The sequence below is a fragment of the Myotis brandtii genome, unplaced genomic scaffold, assembly GCF_000412655.1.
Source record: "Myotis brandtii unplaced genomic scaffold, ASM41265v1 scaffold326, whole genome shotgun sequence".
Taxonomy (NCBI): Eukaryota; Metazoa; Chordata; class Mammalia; order Chiroptera; family Vespertilionidae; genus Myotis; species Myotis brandtii.
In genome coordinates, this window is record NW_005362534.1 from 659,243 (window position 1) to 680,055 (window position 20,813).

A 20,813-nucleotide genomic window follows, 5' to 3' on the forward strand; every position below is an offset into this window, starting at 1 on the left:
CCCCCCGAGTGCACAAATTTTTGTGCACCGGGCCTCTAGTCTATATATAAAAGCCTAAGCAACCGAACAATCAGTTGACTGGTCGCTATGACGTGCACTGACCACCAGGGGACAGACACTCAGTACAGGAGCTGCCCCCTGGTGGTCAGTGTGCTCCCACAGCAGTAGTACTGCTCAGCTGACCAACGGGCACCAGACACAGGGCTCATGGCTGGCGAGCACCACTGTGGCAGCGTGAGCATCTCCTGATCAGGACTGACTGGGCTTGGGCCTGACTGGGCGCAAGCCCTTGGTAGGCGCAGCAGGGCCGGGATAAGTAGGAGCAGCAGGCAGGAGCTGCAGGTGGCATTGGACTGCGGGTTTCTTGACCCAATCCCCACACGCTGGGCCGAAAACAGCAGTCCAACATCCCCCGAGGGGTCCCAAATTGCAAGAGGGTGCAGGCCAGGCTGAGGGACCCCACTGGTGCATGAATCCATGCACTGGGCCTCTAGTGATATTTATAAAAGTATTAAAAATAACTGACCTTTGAGCTTCTGCTGTGGCACACACTATAAAATAAGTCTGAAACAAACAAAAAATATATGTTACTTTGACAGTTGAAGGTGTCAGACAAGACAACCCGGGACTAATGACAGAATCACTGAATTTTAGAGCTACAAGAACTCTTAGGGCTCATCCATTTCATATTCCTACCAGATTTCTGACTTATGATCAAAGCTATTCAGGCTATACAGCCTCTGCTTAGATAGATATATCTAATGTCAGGGAGCTCATTATCACACAAGAGAGCTCATTCTTCTAGGTCCTTGTTTTAAGAAACTTCCAGTTTTACATGAAGGAAAATCCACCTCCTTGTAACGTCCATCCATTGTGCCTAGTTTTGATTTTTGGAGTAATGGAACTAGTCCATTCACTATTTTACATGACAGATTTGGGGGGATTTGAATACATATCTCCCCAGGAATAAAGAACTCCATGCTTTTCCCCAAATAACAATTATATACAAGGTACAGGGTGTACTATGATTACCTCACTTAGGGTTTGCAGGGTTTTGTTGAGCTCTGTTCGTCTGTTAATAAAATGAAAGAAATTGACATGAAGGAGGCTGTTGGTGGTATTAAATTCAAAACAAGTTAGATTTTTAGCAAATGCATTAGTCACATAGTATTTATTGCTTGCAGTGTTCACTTTGAAGAGATACTGGGTATATTAAGAGATTCCTATGTGGAAAAATAAATTATTTATATGACAAGGAAAACTAACCAGACAGAAGCTGTATTGGTACTAGCCAACAGTTGCAAGATAGAAATTTATGGTTGAACAATCGAGTTATTCATTAAGTTACTGCAACTCCCAGGCAGCCTCTGGCAGAAGGCCTGAGGAAGAGCTGGCTGGCCCGAGGCAAAATTTCTGAGACAGGCCCGCCACTCACCCTGGAAGCCCTGGGCCTATGATTTCTTCATTCTCTCTCCAACTGACCCTGCCACCCTCTAGCACTCTCCAGCCCTGCCTTCCCCTCCTCACAACTTCTCTTTAGGAATCTCCCTCATTCCTCTCCTCCAATTGCACTCTTACAACACTTGCATTTTTCCAATGTGGCAGAGCTTCATGTGAGCTTAAAATGAAATAAATCAAGTTTAAAAATTCGTCTATGGCCATACCATCCTGAATGTGCATGATGTTATCAAATCTAGTTTAAAAAATCAATCTAAGGCAGTGGTTCTCAACCTGGGGTGACACTGCACCCCAGGGGACATCTGGAAATATCTAAAGACATTTTTTTTTCTTGTCACAATTGGGGGTGGGGTGCTACTGGCATCTAGTGGGTGGAGACCAGGGATCTGTTACACATCCCCTAATGTATAGGACAGTGATGGTGAACCTATGACATGAGTGTCAGAGGTGACACGCGAACTCATTTTTTTTGGTTGATTTTTCTTTGTTAAATGGCATTTAAATATATAAAATAAATATCAAAAATATAAATCTTTGTTTTACTATGGTTGCAAATATAAAAAAATTTCTATATGTGACACGGCACCAGAGTTAAGTTAGGGTTTTTCAAAATGCTGACACGCCGAGCTCAAAAGGTTCGCCATCACTGGTATAGGACAATCCCATATGACAAAAAGCTATCAGGCTCAAAATGTCAATAGTACTAAGGTTGAGAAACTCTGCTCTAAGGAATGGGCAATAGTTCTTGGTTGTTCCAGGAAAGGTCTGGAGGGAAGAAGAAGGGAAGGATGGTGGCAATAGTAGTCAGTTACCTTTTTCAGCTGTCAGGAACTACTCCTCCATAACTATGCTCAGAGGCCACCTTTTTTCTGGGGTTTCCCTGGCCAGTCCAGTCATGTCCAATCTGTTCTACATTCAGACACTTAGAACATCCTTTGGGACTTTGTAAATGTGACCTTCATTATAGGGATTGTGCTCTAGTGTTATCGTTTGTTCCCATTTTGCATCTTTCCTACCAGACTCCAGACTCCTTCTTCTCAAAATGGCCTCATGCTGGAACCACCAGCAGAGCATTAAAAACACTCACGCCTACGTCTTAGTCCCCAAGTCCTGATTTAATTGGTATGGAGTGTGTCTGGGCATCAGTGTGTTTAAAAGCTCCCCAAGTGATTTTAATTAGCAGTCTAGTTTTCTATTTCAGAGAGTTGAGGTTATTCCCATTTGTAACCCCCAGCACATAGTAAGTGTTCAACAAATGTTTGGTGGCTTTAAATGAATTCATCTCTATTTCAAGTCTGGTAATTAAGATGAATTGCAAGTATGCTAAGTTGTATTCTATTTATAAATTTGTGAGTTTAAAAAATGTTTCCTATCACTACTATTGCCCATCTAAAGTTTAAAATCCTACTAAGACATTGATTATTTCACACATATTCTTTGAATAGTTAGAAAAGCTAGATTTTTATCAGGAGGTAAGAAAAAATAGGCATATAAAGGACATAAATGACACTCCTGCCCATCCTAGTTATCACTATAACTTTTTGCCACTATAAACTCACAAGAGCACTAGGAATGTCTGATATCTACCACATGGAATCATGCATTATTTTTCTCTCTACCTAGGCACTGCTGAATCATCAGAAGCAGCCAGGTCAAAATGCTAATTAAATAATGAGCCTTAAGAATAGTTTTGTTTTGTTTGCTTTGACCTAGGAAAGGTTTTTCTCTTCAGTGTCATCACAGATACTCACCAGAGCTTTAAAATTTGGTTAAAAGTTTATGAAAACTTCATTTGAGAGGTAATAGTAAGGTGGAGAGTAGATGAATTTTATCTCTGATGCTGCTTCCCTGCCACTAGGGCAAAGACATGAAGTTTCTCCTGCCAGTGGACAGGGTAAGACTGTCCTGGCCTAGGCCAACTGCTGGCCCATATTTTGATCTATTGTCTAACTGGAGGCATCTATTTGTAAACTGAGGTCTATTTAAGAAGACCTCTCTCTGACTTGTGAATCACTGATGCTTCATGAAAGCATGAACAAATGGTATACACAGTCTTACCTTGAATCCTCTTTCAACCTTGCTGGCTATCAAGTCATATTACTCAAATAGTAATTCAAATGGAGGTAATTTAATAGCATCAAAGAGAAGAGCCTCACAGGGATATTAATTGATGACAGGTAATTATGTTTATAGTTTGCAAAGAACTCAAAAACCAATTCTCTATAACCTTTAGGTCTCTTTCCTATTCATAGTTTCCAAAAGCAAAGATAGCTCAACAAGTATCTTTCCATAGTTGATTTCTTAAGATTTAAATCAAACAGCAGATTACTCACTTCAATTCACTTAGAGACAGGACTCCAGTCAAGGTGCCATTAGCCATATTTGGATTCTGTTAGAAGCACAAAATCATTAAGAATACAACAAATATTGTTTTTTTATGCTCTCATACAAGAAGTTGTTCTTTAGATTTGTTGACCACCCAAAGAACTACACCCTAAAGACTATCAATACTAACTGCATGGAATACTACCTAGCAAATGATCAAATCCATATAGACTGAGCCAGTTTTTGTTTTTGTTTTTGTTTTTAATATTCTGAATCAACAAGTGTGATGTGACAATAATTTCTGGGTTTTCTTTGTTATTCTATTTTGTCTTTCATTATTCCCCCAAAAGAATACTATTAAAGCTCTCTACATGAAAGGCCCCAGATTTAAGTAAAAGATCCCAATGTAAAGGGGGAAACTTGATAGCAGTCACCACTATATTTCTAGAACCTAGCTCCTTGCCCGGCATATAGTAGGTACTCAAGAAATATTCACTGAATGAACAAACCACGTGTAGCTGAGATCCTCTGAAGCAATCTAGATTACAGGAGGCTGATACTACTATATCTGAATACCCCATGGGGCTAATAGGATCAGTTTAAAAGACAGTTCTTAGATTCAATATATTTCTTCTTGTTAGGAGTTTCTAATATAATTTCACATTTTGACTGGTAATAGAATTACATCATATAAACATTCAGCAGCAAACCTAGTGAAAACTAAAATATAATTATTAACATAATACCATGATTATTATGAAGTCAAGTCCTCTTATCTAAACTAGGGATTCAACAAGAAAATTTATTTATACTTGGCCATAAAAGTAAATAAATATGCCAAATATCATAAATCTAAGCCTTAAACAAATACTTAAATACATCTAAATTCATTTTTTAGATTGTAATAAGGAAAATCTTTAAAACCTACCTGGGTAACATTGCTTTCTTCATCATATTGAAACATTATCTCACCTCTGAAAAATGCTGAAAATAAATTTTTAAAAAGAAAATTGAGACTTGCATCCTTAGAGCTTGAGGATTAATATCACACAGAAAAAGATTATCAAATTACTTTATAAACAAAGTTTCATCACATTCTTTGCTGTTATTCACATTTACTCTCCTTTGTATCAGAAAGTTACTCAATATAATTTTCAGAAGATATAAATTATAAATTTTATATAGGAATGCAGAAAGAGGGAACGCTTGCTCCCTTGTCAAGAAAATTTTATCCCAGCCTACCTGAATCCCGGTGGCTGGGATTCGGCCTGTCCAAAGGCGCCCTCGATAAAACCGCTGGCCACCTGCCAGGCCACTCCTCAATGCACTGCTTTCCAAGGCCCACAGCCCCGGGGTCACAGCCTCTGTTGGCTCTACCAATACCCTGTTCCCTTCAGGCGCCATGCACAGACATGGGCAGCTGCACCAGAGCACACTGCGCGGCTGGGGCACTGGACTTCACTAGGCTGCTGTGTGCCGTGCTGGGCATTGTGGTGATCATGGTGGTGCCCTCCATTATCAAGCTGCAGGTCCACAAGAGTGTGTGTATGGACTCCAGTAGCCTGTCCTTCGGCATATGGAAGGAGATCCCTGTTCCCCTCTACATCTCCATCTACTTCTTCGAGATGTCAACCCCAAGGAGATTCTTCAGGGCAAGAAGCCACTGTTGTGGGAGTGCAGGCCCTATGTATGTATAGGGAGTTCCAGCATAAGAGCAACATCACCTTCAATGACAATGACACAGTGTCTTTCCTCGAGTACTGCAACTTCCAATTCCAGCGAGAAGTCCAGTGGCTTGGAGAGCTACTACACCGTCAAGCCCAACATCCTGGTCCTGAGTGCAGCATTGATGATGGAGAATAAGTCTATGGGCCTAAAACTGTTCATGACCTTGGCGTTCACTACCTTGGTGAGTGTGCCTTCATGAACCACACTGTAGGCAAGATCATGTGGGGCTATGACCACCCCCTCATGCACCTCATCAATAAATACTTCCCAGACATGTTCCTCTTAAAGGGCAAGTTTGGATTATTTGCTGAGCTCAACTACTCCAATTCTTGGCTCTTTACCATGTTCACAGGGATCAAAAACTTCAGCCAGATCTACTTCGTGGACAAGTGGAACTGGCTCAGCAAGCTCAACTTTGGCACTCGAATCCGTGCAACATGATTGTCAGGACTTGAGGGCAGATGTGGGCCCTGTTTATGACTCACAAATATAACTGGAATTCTACAGCCTTGAGGCCTGATGGTCCATAAAGGTCATCTGCAAGGAAGTAGGGATGTTCAAAGGCATCCCTACCTTTTGCTTCATACACCTTATTTGCTAATGGGTCTGTCTACCCACCTAACAAGGACTTCTGCCTGTGCATGGAGTGTGGAATCCAGAATGTCAGCATTTGCAGGTTCAGTGCACCCTTATTTCTCTCCCATCCTCACTTCTACAATTCCTACCCTGTCCTGGCAGAGGCAGTGATCAGCCTCCACTCCAATGAGAAAAAACAAACAAACATTCCCTGTCCCTGGACATCCACTCTGTCATAGGAACCCCTATGAACTTCTCTGTGAAGCTGCAGCTGAGCCTCTACATCAAGGCTGTCAAAGGCATTGGATAAACAGGGAAGATCAAGCCAGTGCTCCTTTCACTAGTGTGGTTCGAGGAGTAGAAATGCTACTTTTTTTTGTAGTAGTAGTAGTAAAAAGGGCTCAATGGATAAGGAAGCTATGCAAACCTATTCTGAATCCCTGATGACATCAGCTCCCAGTTCTGCAAGAAGCAAGACTAGGGTCCTGGAGATGGAGCCAGCCTAGCCCAACCACTCAGCCAGACCAGCTCCCCAGCCCCTACACCCTGCTTCTTCAGGACTCCCTCAGGGGACAGTCTGCCAGTCCTAAAGTCTGAGCTTCCCAATTGCCACACAAGTGTGTCCACACACTGCACACAACCCCACACATGTATGCATATGCCTGTGCAGTTATGTACAGACAGGCTCATGAATAGAGATGTTTATGAGGGGACTCAAGGAGAGGCTCACCCAACAGGGACTGTTTCAGAACCTTCTCTCTGAGGCACCCACAGGTGTGTGGGCATTGGGTCCTATCCCTGGGGTGAGCCTGTTCAGTCATTGGGCCACTTCTCCCCAGTTTCCCTCTCCATTAGTCTGGAAACACTGCAGCCCCTGTTTGATGGTTCACCCAGAAGCACTGGGCTTTTACTCTGAGGGGCCAGCCACTGTCCTGAAACCCAGCCCAGGAGCTGTAGATTTCTTGTGCCAAAGCCATGGGCACAGGGGGCGGTGGGCTCAGGGCTCAGCCTGCATCCAGACCTTTGGCCTCTCTGCACCCATCTGGGCTGGGGGCATAGCCCCTTCACACAGGCCTCAGAAACCAGCATGAATGAGAGATGCCCCATGTGGCTGCCCTGACTGTATCCTCATCCCCCACAGGATTTTATCTCCCTAAAGTCTACACAGGCACTGGATTTGGGTGTCTTGGGCACCTTCTCTCTAGCTAAACTGACATCATCCTGTATACTGAGTGGGCCACTCCCTGGTTGGGGTGGTGGGAGGCTCTGTCCCAAGCTGCCCTCCATGAGGGCCCTAATCTTTTAGGTGCCAAGCCAGAGGTAGACAGGTCTTGGCCCTGTCAGCCTGGGTGTCTGGTCAGGTGGGAGACCTGTCCATCCGTAGCTTCTGGTCTCGGGGCAAGCCTCTGTCTCTTTTCTACTGGAAGAAAAATGAGTTTTATCATCTTTTAAAAATAATTCACTATTGAGGTAGTAAACGTTTTCTAAAAGTGCGAAGAAAATAAATTTTATCCTTACATGCGTTTCATCAGAATTTTGTTTCCTTTAAAGATGCTAATTGAGGGAACAATGGGTCTAAAGTTAATGTTTAAAAACAACATTTTAAAGTTGTTATAGTTGCAGTTACATAGATAAGGGAGGGAGGGAAAAGTGTTTCTCAGAAGCTTAGCAACCTTATGGAAGTCCATTTATTCCATGCTGGTGTTTTTCTTTTTAAAACTACAACTACCAAATGCCAGTATCTTTCCTAGGAACAAAGTTGAGATTTTGCTTTGAAACCTGAATAGGTTGCAGGGCAAACCTTTTCTTTAGTTGAACAATTCATTGGCACTTTCATATATACCAGAAAACCCTTTTCCTAAAATGCTCACGTTGGGTAACATTGAAGTAACTTTTAGTTAACCTATTTTCTGCAGGGTATACTTGGAGGGGCTTTGACTCAATCTGAAAACAATCAAAATAGAGACCCCTTAACAGGTACAATTGTATGTATTTCATAATATAGAGACAAAAAGCTGGCCTCTTGAGCAAAAGGGCAAGGATGTTATATAAACTAGAGCATAGGTCAGCCAACATTTTTGTGAAGTATCAGACAGATAATAAATATTTGAGGTTCTGTGGGTCATATGGTCTCTGTTGAAACTACTCAACTTTGTAGTGCAAAAGTAGCCATAGACAACATGTAAATGAATAGGCATGGCTGTGTTCCAATAAAACTTTACTTACAAAAACAGGTAGGAAATATATTTGGATTATGGGCAGTAGTTTGCCAACTCATGAGCTAGAGTGTTGAAGGCCTCCTCATCTTATCTTTTTTATTGCACCCCAAAGTACAACTGATTCCCATATCCCAGTTCCCAATGGTCCACTTCCACTTAAAACAGCCAACAAAGCCACTAGACCAGAGATTAACATGATTTATCTGTTTAAGCTACTTTTCTACGGAGAACTTCAACTCTGATACTGAAAGTTCAATTAATACAGTATAAAGGATTAAAGGTAAAAACTCTTGATATATGCATAGAATTACTTATCCATTTTTAATATATTTTTATTGATTTTTAAACAGAGAGGATGGGAGAGGGATAGAGAGATAGAAACATAGATGAGAAAGAAACATCATCGATTGGCTGCTTCCTGCATGCCCTCAAGCTCTGGTATGTGCCCTGACCAGGAATTGAACCAGTGACCTCTTGGTTCCTGGGTCAACTCTCAACCGCTGAGTCACACCAGCCGGGCTATTACTTTTCCATTTTTGAAAAGAAATCTTTGCTTGTATAAACTGATTTAGTGTGTGTGCATATAGTTGACACCTACAATTTCTTTCCCTCACCCCTCTGTTCTTCCAGTTCATCCTTTAGTCTTGTTGAGGGCATGTTGAATTTCATAAATGTGCTGGGAGCACAGTGGTAGCAGAGCAACCAGGAAGCCACCTCCTTTTTACTCTTAGCCTAACTGTGGCTAGTCAGCTCCCATTTCTGCATTAGCCTCCATTTCCCTTAAGGAACCCGGATTGAAACCTGCAAGAAGTGGAGGTTTCTAGTTCCTGGCAGGATATCATGGGATTTCTGGTGCCAAAAGAGTTGGTTCCCTGATGAGGTTGTTTTCAACAGACACTAAAACAAACGGTCAATTCATCCACTCAATTAGGGAAAGCATTACTCTAACCAGCTTTCTGACATCTGTTATTCAAGATGACCAGTTTTTTTTTTTTACTAAATGTTCAATTTTCAAAGTTATCAAACATCTTGTAAACACAACACTAAAGTAGACATTAGTCACCAGTTCAAACATAGATGAAGCACAAAAATAATGAAATTATGGAGAATTCAGTAAAGAGAGGAGGGAGGGGGGAAGAAGAGAGTTACACAATATATGAAAGTAAAATGTGTTATTGTTTTTCTTGACTCAAAACCAGATGATATTTTTCTGCTATATTCTACCAGGAGCATACTATCAGGAGAAAGCTCACATAAGTAAATCTCACACTCACACAAATACAAAGTATTTGTGGAGCATTCTATCAACAGAAAGTTTTCTTGTTTTTCTAAATTATCCAACCTTATTTTACTTGCAATTGTTTCTTATGTTTTCTTTTTTTTTGTACATTTTCAAATGTGCATTAGTTCCATTCACCCCTATGTTCCTATGTTTTTCAAACAAATTATTAAACTACTAGTGGCCCAGTGCATGAATTCATGCACCAGTGGGGTCCCTTGGCCTGGCCTGTGGGATCAGGCTGAAACTGGCTCTCCAACATCCCCCAAGGGGTCCCGGATCGTGAGAGGGTGCAGGCCAGGCCAAGGAACCCCACGGGTGCACGATCGAGGCCGGAGAGGGACATAGGAGGTTGGCCAGCCTGGAAGGGACCTCGGCAGGGCTCCAGGGCGTGTCCGGCCCATCTCACTCAGTCCCAATCAGCCAGAGCCCAGGAGCAAGCTAACCTACCAGTTGGAGCTTCTGCCCCCTGGTGGTCAGTGCATGTCATAGCAAGCAGTTGAGCAGCCTTAGCATATCATTAGCATATTATGCTTTGATTGGATGAACGGATGACTGGACAGTTAGCATATTAGGCTTTTATTATATAGGATTAAAGGGAACAGAATAAAAGGATTCATTCCTCTAATGAGTGTTTCTTTTTATATCAATGGAGTCATACTAAGACTTTAATATTATAAAATATTTTGTTGCCTTCCTCTTCTCTCTTCCCATGATCCAATTCTGACCTGCCACACCATGTTTTTCTGTTTTTCACATCTGCTTCATTGGTTTCAACAAGGAAGGGAGCCCAGAGAGCCAAACCAATGTAAGAAAAGAGGTTGTTTCATTCCTTCTGGCCCAAAGCAGGAGGGAAAATATCCTCATTTCAAAAATAGCATGTTCTCAAGAGATTTCCATCTCAATTTTTAAAAATAGTGGGCAGTCTTAGCTAAAGATGGCAAAATCCACTATGGCACTACAGGGATTAGCACCCAATTAACTAGGTGTACGTGAGGTTTTCAACATTTTAGTAGAGCGGTTTGTTTTAGTTTTAGCAAAAGACAAAATCCTGTTTCTAAGCTATAATAATATTTAAGGTCCTATGGAAAAGCTTGAAGGATTTGTATACAAGAAGGGCTTTCAATACTTAAGTTCATTATTAATTATGTTCATGAATCAACTCTAAGTGCATTAGTTATGGATTTAAAGCTATGGTGAAAAATGTTTTGTGCACAGCTTCATGTTCTCATATTAAAGAAATTAACCCTTCATTTGACTAAGCAATGGGAAGATAATTCCAACCAAATCTAAAATTTGCTTTTGTTTTCATTCAGGATTCATAGTAGCCAGGTGGTATGAAAAGAGACAGATCAAAGAGGCACACATCACACACAGGAGAAAAGCAACCATTTTTCTCTATGAAGCTAATTTATCTGTTAACATACTAGTATAATGTGCATAAGAACTAACCTGAGTCATTGCAAATAGATGACAAATTGCAGATATTTCTCTGGGGTTTGACTTCTGCAAAGAAAACACAATCCAGCTGATTAAGCATGTCAACACATTCACTTGTATATACATTGTCAAGAGAATTAATAAATTCAGGCATCAAATGTGGACCAAAAATGTAATAAGTTGGATATAATTGGCTGGATGAATTCCACAAAGACTAAAGGAATGAGAATTAACTTGGTTAACTTGATTCTTTACTATTTTTTAGTATGTTAGTGCCTGATCCCCTACTCTTCCCTGAAATTTCTTGTCCCATTCCCGATTAATCCCTCTCCTGTCCAATAAAAACAGAACAGTATGAATATAAATCTAGCATATAGGCTTTAAATGAAATAGCGCTTACTCTTACATTCTCTTTTCTTTCTGGGTAGAGGAGTACATGAACACTCTAATGATGGTCTCAGCTCCTCATGCAAATGTATGTGTGAAATAATATCAAAGTCATGATATCATTTCACATGGGCAAAACTATAAAATTCAAAAAATATTTGCTAATTTCTACCATATTCTATAGGCTTTATGAGGTTCTAAATATGGATCCTGCCCTCAGGGAGCTTACAATCTAATGGGTGATACTAGCCAGTAAAAAAAAAAAAAAAAAAAAAAAAAAAAAGTTATAGTGAGGGCAAAATGGAGTAATGACCAGGACAACAGACTACACAGGCATACACAGTAGGCAGAGATTAATGGGAGATGAAATAAGCCACATTAGAACAAAAAACCAGACATATTAACCTGAGAAACATTTTCACCAAAGGTGAAAGGAGAAGTACATCTCTTCTTTGATTTGAAAAGCGTTCAGGGTTTACTACTCTAAGAATCTTTCCTTCATTAATTTCATCATTTTGGCAGAGTGTAAGAAATCTTTAGTAAATGTGAGGGGCAAATGTTACTAAGCAAACTACCAAGGGGAAAAGGTTGTTATAGTAAGAAATATTTTTGTATCCTTGCTAGGTCTGGTTCTGTCGAAATTATGTACACAGCGCTTGATTGCTATTTTATTTCCATTACACTTTATGAGTGCTTAATTCTTTCCTAAGAAAACTAGTTTGAACGTGAACTAAAATTACAATTTGAATTAGTGTGTATGATATGGTTTCTGCCAGAATGATTTAGTTGACATTTAGTGTGTAGGCATCATGGTTCAGCTAAAATTTTGACTCTGTGAGCAAACTGAATTTAGGTGCCACAAGTTACCAGACATGTAGCGTTCTATGTTGTTCCACAGCAAAGTTACCCATATCAAAAGAGAAAGATTTCATTTTAAATATACTTGCTAATGGATATAACTCACTAGAAAGATACTATGCAATTATACAATATATAGGTGGTGAGTAGTAGTGCTTTAATGTTTCTTACAACTATTGGTCTATTGCTTACTAAGCTTTCCATTCTATCACATCTCATCTTTCTCTAAATTTTAGTGGCACCTTTATTTCCAGGGCTGTGCGTCTTTTGCTGCTTATTCATACTGAGAATTTTCTTTCCTATTGTTAGGGCTATTATCTGTAATTTCCCCCAAGTACATGGCCACAGGTTGTCCTTCAAATCATGAGTGAGAAAACTTTGTAAAGGGTCAAACAGTAAATATTTTAGGCTTTGTGGGCCATATAATCCCCATTGCAACTACTCAACCCTATCATTCATTGTAGTGGAAAAGTAGCCATAGACAATATGTAAAAAAAATGGGCACAGTACTTTTCTAATAAAACTTTATTTACAAAAAAGAAAAAAAGGTGGATTTGGCCCACAGCCCATAGTTTGCCAACCTCTGCTTTAAATTGACCAGAAACTTTTAAGTATATCATGTATCCCTAATCTTGTACTAGGTACTTAAAGGTGCATCTTTTTTATTATTTAAAAAGAGATTGGGATTCACTTCTTTAAGAATCTTTCCTTCATAAAATGCATCCCATTGATAATTATCAGCCTTTCTATCTTCTATGCTTCTTAACCATGTCAGAAACAGTTGTGTAATCATTGCTTTTATGTTCATACTACATATTCATGTTAATTATCTGTTTATTTGGCTTGTCTCTCCCCACAGACTAGAAGATTCTTGAGGGTTGGCATTGTGCCTAATCATTGCTATTATAACCCCAAACACTTAGTACAACTTCAGGTACCCAGTGCATAAACATCTATTCATTAAAAACCAGTTTCATTTTTAAAAGGTAGGAAAAAGAGAGAAAGAAAACATTAACATCAGCCATTTGTTTAATTTTACTTTAGTTATAAAAAAGAAAGTCTTGATATTGATAAGTCATACCTGATGCATTGAAGGTTTTTACTATAGTGATTTTAGTTTTTTCTGCAAAGAAGCAATTTAAATATTAGAGCAGAATTGTTGCTTGCTTTTTTAAAAAAACAATTTGCCATGAGTATCATTTTAGTGAAGTGCTAAGAAAATAATACTGTTGATACCTTTAAGACACTATTGGTCATCTCAACATAATGAATGGGAATCCCATACACAGATCATATAGCATTGGCACAGGGTAGGTCTGGCATTTAGATTCCCATGTTTACCCAGTGAGATCACACCCATTACACACTCCACTGCTTGTGTAATTCTACTGAAGTTTCCATGCTCTGCTGCTGCTAGATAAATTAATGCAGACTTATACTTCAGATATGTAGAATTAAGTCACTATCAGGACCTTCAGGTGTTAGGTTGTAAAGATCAGTGATTCAGAATAAAAATTAATGGTAACCGTAAACACAGAATCTAAAACATTGCTATTATGTTCTATAATCAAGGAAATGTCCTGCTATTTTCTCTAAGAGTTAATACAATACTATTCCCATCATATTGATAGATAAAATTATTCTCAGAGAGGGTGAGACTATCCAACTACAGTCATACAACAGGCTCACAGAAGCACCAAGACACTGAAAAAGCAAATCTTAGAAATATCTTTCCAACACACTTTTGGGACAAAGCCCAAGGTTCATTTCCCAGATTACGGAGAACCAGGCTCAGAAATCTTGGCTGTAAGGATGGCCAATTAGAAGAGGCTGTGTTCTGGGCACAGATTTACAAAGAAGCTCTGTCTCTTCAGATGAGTGACAAATTCTGAAGAAAACACAAAGCTCAGATCTTAAAAAAGCACTTAAGAATTATGACGTTATACTGACAGTTTCAGAAACCTCATTTGTGTGTGTGTTATTGATGAGTTTCTGTTTCAATGTGTGACTGACCCATGAGCAATGATTGGTGATAATTATAGAGGCTGCCAGCATTTGTATTATCATGAATAATCCTTTAAATACATTATTTTGTTTGCTCTGATACTTTCCTTTCCAGAATAATCAAGATACAACTGTGAAATGAGCTTCTAGTTCTAGTAACCAAAGTGCTTTCAGGGAAAAGAATTCAATCTCACTAATAATCAAAAATTCAAAATAGAACTTATGGAATTGAGAGAAAATTTAAGAATATATGATACAGACTCAGCTTTCAGCAAAGGTACAGTGACATGGACATTCATGTCCACTATTGGCAGGAATGTTGCCAGGTATAAGCTTTCTAGAAGGTAATTGGGCAGTAGATATCAAGGGCTTTAAAATATCAAAATGCTGACCCATTAAATCCAATCCTTGGTATGCATCCTATGGAAACCAGGGATGAATGCAAAGATGTTGACACAGGATATTTATAGCAACACTTCTACTAAAAAATAGAAACTACTCTAATAATCAACTTATGATACATAATGGAGTATTATCGGGTCATTAATAGCAAGGGACTCTAGAAAATACTTATAACTTAATATGAAGTCAAAAGGGTGAGATATAACAATGTACCTAAACTATGATAGTTTATATGTACATATGATACTGTATGGGAATATACCAAGTTATTAATAGTAATAGTCTTAGGAAAATAACACTAAAGATGAATTCTATTTTCTTTATTCTCCATTTTTATGAGCTAAGATATATTATTATTATACTAAAAATATTATTTTAAGTGGAGTGCTATGGCCATAGCAGTTTGGAAGATCAGGAGTGTGGTGACACCAGAATTACAGTTCAATGTCAAAATAAAACAAGTAATAAATCAACAGCTGAAGGCATAGGAAGTGGGCAAGGAGATAACCTTTACTAATCCAAAAGACCACACAAGTGAGAAACTCAAGAAGTCACAGAAGACAGATATTCTGTTTAGAAATAACTTGATATTACCTGTCTTGTTTAAAGTAGATAACATGGTTGAAGTAACATCTGAAATAAAATAATAAAAATTAATCTAACCATTGGCATGATTAATAAACACATGCATCTTCCTAGGTTCTCTAAACATTTCACTCCCCCAACCCTGGAGAAGTTAGAGCATTTTGCAAAAGCCAACTGACATTACCAAATGTATTTGCTGCCCTCCCCTTCACCGCACTATCCATTCTCCAACCCCCAGAGACAATTCCTGAGCAAATATTCATTTGTTCAAAATGTGTTTCCTAAACACATGTTACATGTCTAAAACATAGCAACACTCCTATAATTATTACATTTAAATAAACCATTTAAGTAAACTTATATAGTTTAATATTTTGTCTTTTTTCCTCTATTATAATGAAAGTCTAAGGGATATGATATTTTCACAGTTAATACTAACTTTATAGTACTGTGGATGCTTACTATATTTTTCCTAATGGAGTTCATTCTTATGAAAGTAATTCTAGTTTAAATTTGGAATTCTTCATTATGTTCAACTAACTTGTAGGGAAACCTCATTTTCATCTTGTTTCACTTAAAATGCAATTTAAAATCTATTCTATTGGTATTTATTTTAATGGAAAGCATTCGAGAATTTATTATTCTGGATGAAACTTTAGGGGGGAAAGGCATGTATTACATTATCACACTTTTTAACCACATACAATAGGACCCAAAAACTACTGCCAAAGCTATTTTGAAGATGTGCTTTCATTGTAAAAAGTAATTGCATATAAAAATGACAATGCCTGGTCCTTCCCATTAGACCAGAATTGAATTTATACCAGTTTTGATCAGTGTGAGCTGCATCTATGATTGTTTAGCTCTTAGCTGCCAAACACATGGTGAGATTTTATTTTGACTAAGGGATTATGAAAAGTATTGGGTTTTGACTGCAATAAGATGGAAGGCTGTCTTCCCACAAAGGGGAGGGAACAGAATGTGCTGCCCTGCCCACCTCCCTCGAATATAACCCAATTCTTTGTCCTTTTCTCCAGCATAATGAAGCTAGTGTTTTATTTTATACTATTTTAAAATTGATAAATCATCTGTAAAAAGGCTGTCTTTGAACACTTTGTGCCTCCAAATCCATGCTGAATCATATTGAAGTCACTGGATGTGCCTTTCACATTTAAACAATCTGTCATGTAAAAAATGTGTTTGAATTGTGTTGGTGAGCAAGCGAAATGGGGTACTCAAAATGTGGTCAACATTTCTTTTTAAAAAAATAGATTTTTATTGCTTTCATAGAGGAAGGGAGAGAGAAATAGAAACATCAGTGATGAGAGAGAATCATTGATCAGATGCCTCCTGCACACCCCACACTGAGCCCGCAATCTGGGCATGTGTCCTGTCCAGCAATCAACACTGGCCAGGCAACATTTCTTTTCTTTTACAGAACAGTTAGAGTGATGGAGGGCTGTCTTCCCTCCATGATAATAAGAATTTTCTCATTTAACCAGAAAGTTTAGATTGCCCTCCAGGTTGTCAGTCTTGGGTTTCTTTGGGTTTTTCTTTTTGATTATTTGAATATGGAAACCCGCAACACCATTCATTATACTTATATTCATATTAATGGTTATCAATTTTCACTTGCTTCAGAAAAATTCTTACCATTTAGGCTTGTAGTTTCAACCTCTTTTGTCCCAAGGGGAAAAAACAATACAAAGATATAATTAAATAAAAAATTTAACAAATTGGACTAAATCTAGATTTAAATTTTTTTCAAAATCTTGCCTGGAGTACCATTGTAGTATGGGACAAAACCAATAGGAGAGTCAGCTGCAGGAGAAAACACACACGTTTTTCAAATTAATACTTTGAAACAATTATTTATTGAATTTTAGGGAGTTAGAACTTTTGAGATATAATTATGAAAAGAAGTGGAAAACATGAGACCAATATGTAATTAAATCTGCAAGTCCTATAATCACTTAGTATACCTTTAATCAGAGAATTGTAGAGAAAGAACCCAAGAGATGAAATGAGTGCAATTGTATCATTTTACAGATTTTACAGATGAAGTACCTGAGACTCATGATCACAAAGCCTGCTCCTACTTATGGGATATTATGGAAATAAGTTTAAGAACAGCAACAAAATATAAGATATACTACTTTCAAAAATTTTCAGCCAAAGAGTTCTAGAAAACATTTTATACTTTAGATATTTTTCAAGCTACAATTATGACACATATTGGTACATTGGGTTCATTTGGTTATAATGATACCTAGCAATTCTTCCCATAGGATTAAAAACAAAACAAAACATTGCTATCACCTAACACAATTTCCTGGTATGTTATTTAAAAGTACGGCTGCTATTAAGACAATCAAGTTATAAATTTACCGTAGAATAACTCCACTTATGCTAAGGGCTCAGTCTACTACACACACTTTGCCAGTTTATATATTTAAAAGATCCAATGGCTTGACCTCTACATATACACAAGAAAAGTAAACACAAATATTTTACAAGGAAGCCAAGCTTTGCAGTAGGGAGCCTGATATTCAGCCTGTAAGGACAACATTTGGGTGTGTCAAGGCACTTGGCTGGACTGTGTGTTTTAGACTGCTCATGCCTTGGCTGAAACACACACACCCTGTCTGTCCTACATTATTCATTCCATATTTTGTCATTTACTACATTTTTTAAATCACCAACAATATTTTTTTCAGAAGTAAGACAGTTCCTGAGCAGTAAGAGTCAAAGTGTGGACATGGAATCCTTTGCTCTTGTGGCAGATCAAAATAATTGGCCAAAGCTGGTTTTTAATTAATGACTCTCAGTTCTTCTAAATATTGATGACTGGTGGTGCCATTCAAAGAAGAAGGCTGCAGGCACAGCTGCCCATCTGTCCCTGATGTGCACTGGCTCTTACCTTCCAATTAGTGCAGCTCTCCCCTAGGGCACCCAGAACCCAGGCTGTGACTAGACCCAAAGCCCCATATACCATTCCATGGAAACAGAATTTTGTAAAGATATCACTCTGATTAAGTCTGGTGAAGGCTATTGTACCAGGAGAAACATACAGTGGTTTATTTTACCCTAGAAGCTTCACAATGAGGGGGCAAAATGGCACAGTAAAAAGAGCTTGGGATTTGGAGACTTGCAGTCCTGGGTTTGACTCTTTGCCCCATTGCTAAATAGCCCAGAATAATGATTGTTACTATTTATTGAGGATTTACTCCATTCCAGGCACATGTTTTATCTCATTTCATCTCCACAATTACCCTATGAAATAGGTACTATCATCCTCTCCAATTTACAAAGAAGAAACAGAGGCACAAGAAAGGTGAAGGAACTTGCCCAAAGTCACACAGCTAGCAATGGGGGTAGGAGGATGGCTGCTGAATTCAAACCCAAGTAGTCTGGTTTCAGAGAATGTGTGAACATGGACAAGTTTTATCCTCTCTGACCCATAGTTTTTCATCTCTAACATCAATATAATGATTCCTATGTTGAAAGATTGGAAGCAAAATGAGATGTCTGAAGACTCCCAGACATGTAGTACGTGCACAAGAAGTAATAGCTATTATTATTTTTTAAATGAATTAATAACAATAGAAGCTCATTTTCACACAACTAAGAATACAGTGTGAGTTGACTCACTCCTTACCACAAAAGATTGTTCTGTAATATATGGCATACCAGAAAGAATACAGAAGTAGGAGTCAGAAAAGCCACCTTTGTGTGGTGTGGGACAAGAACTGTGTGACCTTAGACAAGGTACTCAGCTGCTCCAGGCTTCATTTCATCAACTAAGTAATATGGGGCTGGACCACTTTATCCCTGAGGTTCCATTCCATCTAGCAGTCTTGAGTATAGGTTCTATTCCTGGTTCCTGCTAAGATGGGTCCTAGTTATAAATTTCTCTTTAATGTGTTTGCCTCCCCATTCTTATGAGTGCTAAGCCCTTATAAGCCTTTTGAAAAATATTCATTCAGTGAGGGTACTGAGGAAGTTTAACAGAATATCTCATCCTTCAAATATAAGAATATTGGCATGTTTATGTTCTTGTTGCTCTTTAGGAGACTTGTGAACTAGAATACTAAAAATAACATTGAAGAACTTAAACAGTTACCGTAATGAAAATCCACAGTTTACTCCCCAGCTTTGTCCAGCAATGTGTGAGAACAATATACCTGTCCTCTTATGTTTGCTACTGGCTTTTTAGTTATAGATTTAATGACAGAATTTAACATAATTAAGCATCATAAAAAAAACCCACAACAATTTTGCTGTATTTGACTACATGCCATATTGCATGGAGAACTTTTAGATTATTTTTCTGAAATTCCCCAAAGTCATGAAATAACAGTCTTACCAGACGGTGGTAACAAACTGGAATTACCAGCATTGTCTGTTGAGGAAAAAGGTGATTTAAAATTAGTTTAGTTTGCATAAATTCATAGGAGAGTAACATCTTAAAAGGGAGTGAATGTAAAATGAGTTGCAAATAGCTACCAAAAGAGGGCAGTATGTTAATTTACTATTATTTTTAACAGCCTAATCAGTACTTCTTTTCAATTCTCTACAAAGGCATATCTCCGGTGAATCAATTCTTCCAATTTAACTGTTAACCATGCTCTATATATTTTGTTGTATAATGGTTTAGTATGTTTTAAATTAAAAATGATTAATAAGACCTTTAGTTGTTGGCTAGCATTCTTTATAATTTGTAAAAGTAAATGTATACATCTGCATAAATTAAACTCCCATTAACTGTGCTTCCATTTATACCTATTAGCACAGACTTTATATCTATTACGCTACTTCTTTCTTATGAATTAAACTAAATCAGATGCCTCTGGGTGTATAAACTATAAGAACTGCTGTATTATTTATTTGGGGAGATAGTCAGATTCCATAAGAGCAAAGTAATTTTATTTTTTATCTATGAAAAATAATACACACTTATTGGAGAAACTTCAGAAATTACAGATAATCAAAAAGAAAATTAAAACCACCTATAATTTCACCCCCAGAGATAAATTACATTAACATTCTGACATATATTCTTTTTTCTTTCTATGTATATATGTATATGTGTATATGTCTATGTCTATATCTATATCTATCTATATCTATATCTATATCTATATCTATATCTATATCTATCATCTATATCTATCTATCTATATCTATATCTATCTATACTATTGACCCTAGAATAAAGTGGGGATTAGGGGCAACAATCTCCTGCGCAGTTGAAAACCCACATATAACTTTTTACTCCCAAAAAACTTAACTGGTAATAGCCTACTGTTGACCAGAAGAAGCCTTACTGATACATAAACAGTTGACTAACACGTATTTTGTATGTTATATGTATTATACTAGTATGGTGTGTTCTTACATAATGTAAAGTAAGCTAGAGAAAAGAAAATGTTATTAATAAAATCATAAGGAAAATACATTTACAGTATTTATTGAAAATATCCACATATAAATGGATACAGTTCAAACCCATTTTGTTCATGTTTAACTTTATATAGATAAATGGATATATG

General features: G+C 38.0%; 1 protein-coding gene and 1 pseudogene across 6 annotated transcripts in view; one reads left to right on the forward strand and one right to left on the reverse strand.

Moving 5' to 3' along the window:
• Positions 1 to 20,813, reverse strand: part of ADGRG2 (adhesion G protein-coupled receptor G2) — an 83,373-nt gene that overhangs the window by 28,509 nt on the left and 34,051 nt on the right. Inside the window, exons 3-12 of one of the 6 annotated variants that reach the window (XM_005870943.2) lie at positions 19,628 to 19,663; positions 17,047 to 17,082; positions 16,915 to 16,938; positions 15,271 to 15,309; positions 13,352 to 13,393; positions 11,038 to 11,091; positions 4,712 to 4,767; positions 3,792 to 3,847; positions 1,033 to 1,072; positions 527 to 564 (exon numbers count right to left, since the gene is read on the reverse strand). In XM_005870943.2, the coding sequence (XP_005871005.1) occupies positions 527 to 564; positions 1,033 to 1,072; positions 3,792 to 3,847; positions 4,712 to 4,767; positions 11,038 to 11,091; positions 13,352 to 13,393; positions 15,271 to 15,309; positions 16,915 to 16,938; positions 17,047 to 17,082; positions 19,628 to 19,663 (421 nt within the window). The remainder of the gene's footprint in view (positions 1 to 526; positions 565 to 1,032; positions 1,073 to 3,791; positions 3,848 to 4,711; positions 4,768 to 11,037; positions 11,092 to 13,351; positions 13,394 to 15,270; positions 15,310 to 16,914; positions 16,939 to 17,046; positions 17,083 to 19,627; positions 19,664 to 20,813) is intronic. The other 5 variants (XM_014543454.1, XM_005870945.2, XM_005870946.2 and 2 more) reach the window with 5 other exon arrangements.
• LOC102252795 lies at positions 5,196 to 6,593 on the forward strand (annotated as a pseudogene).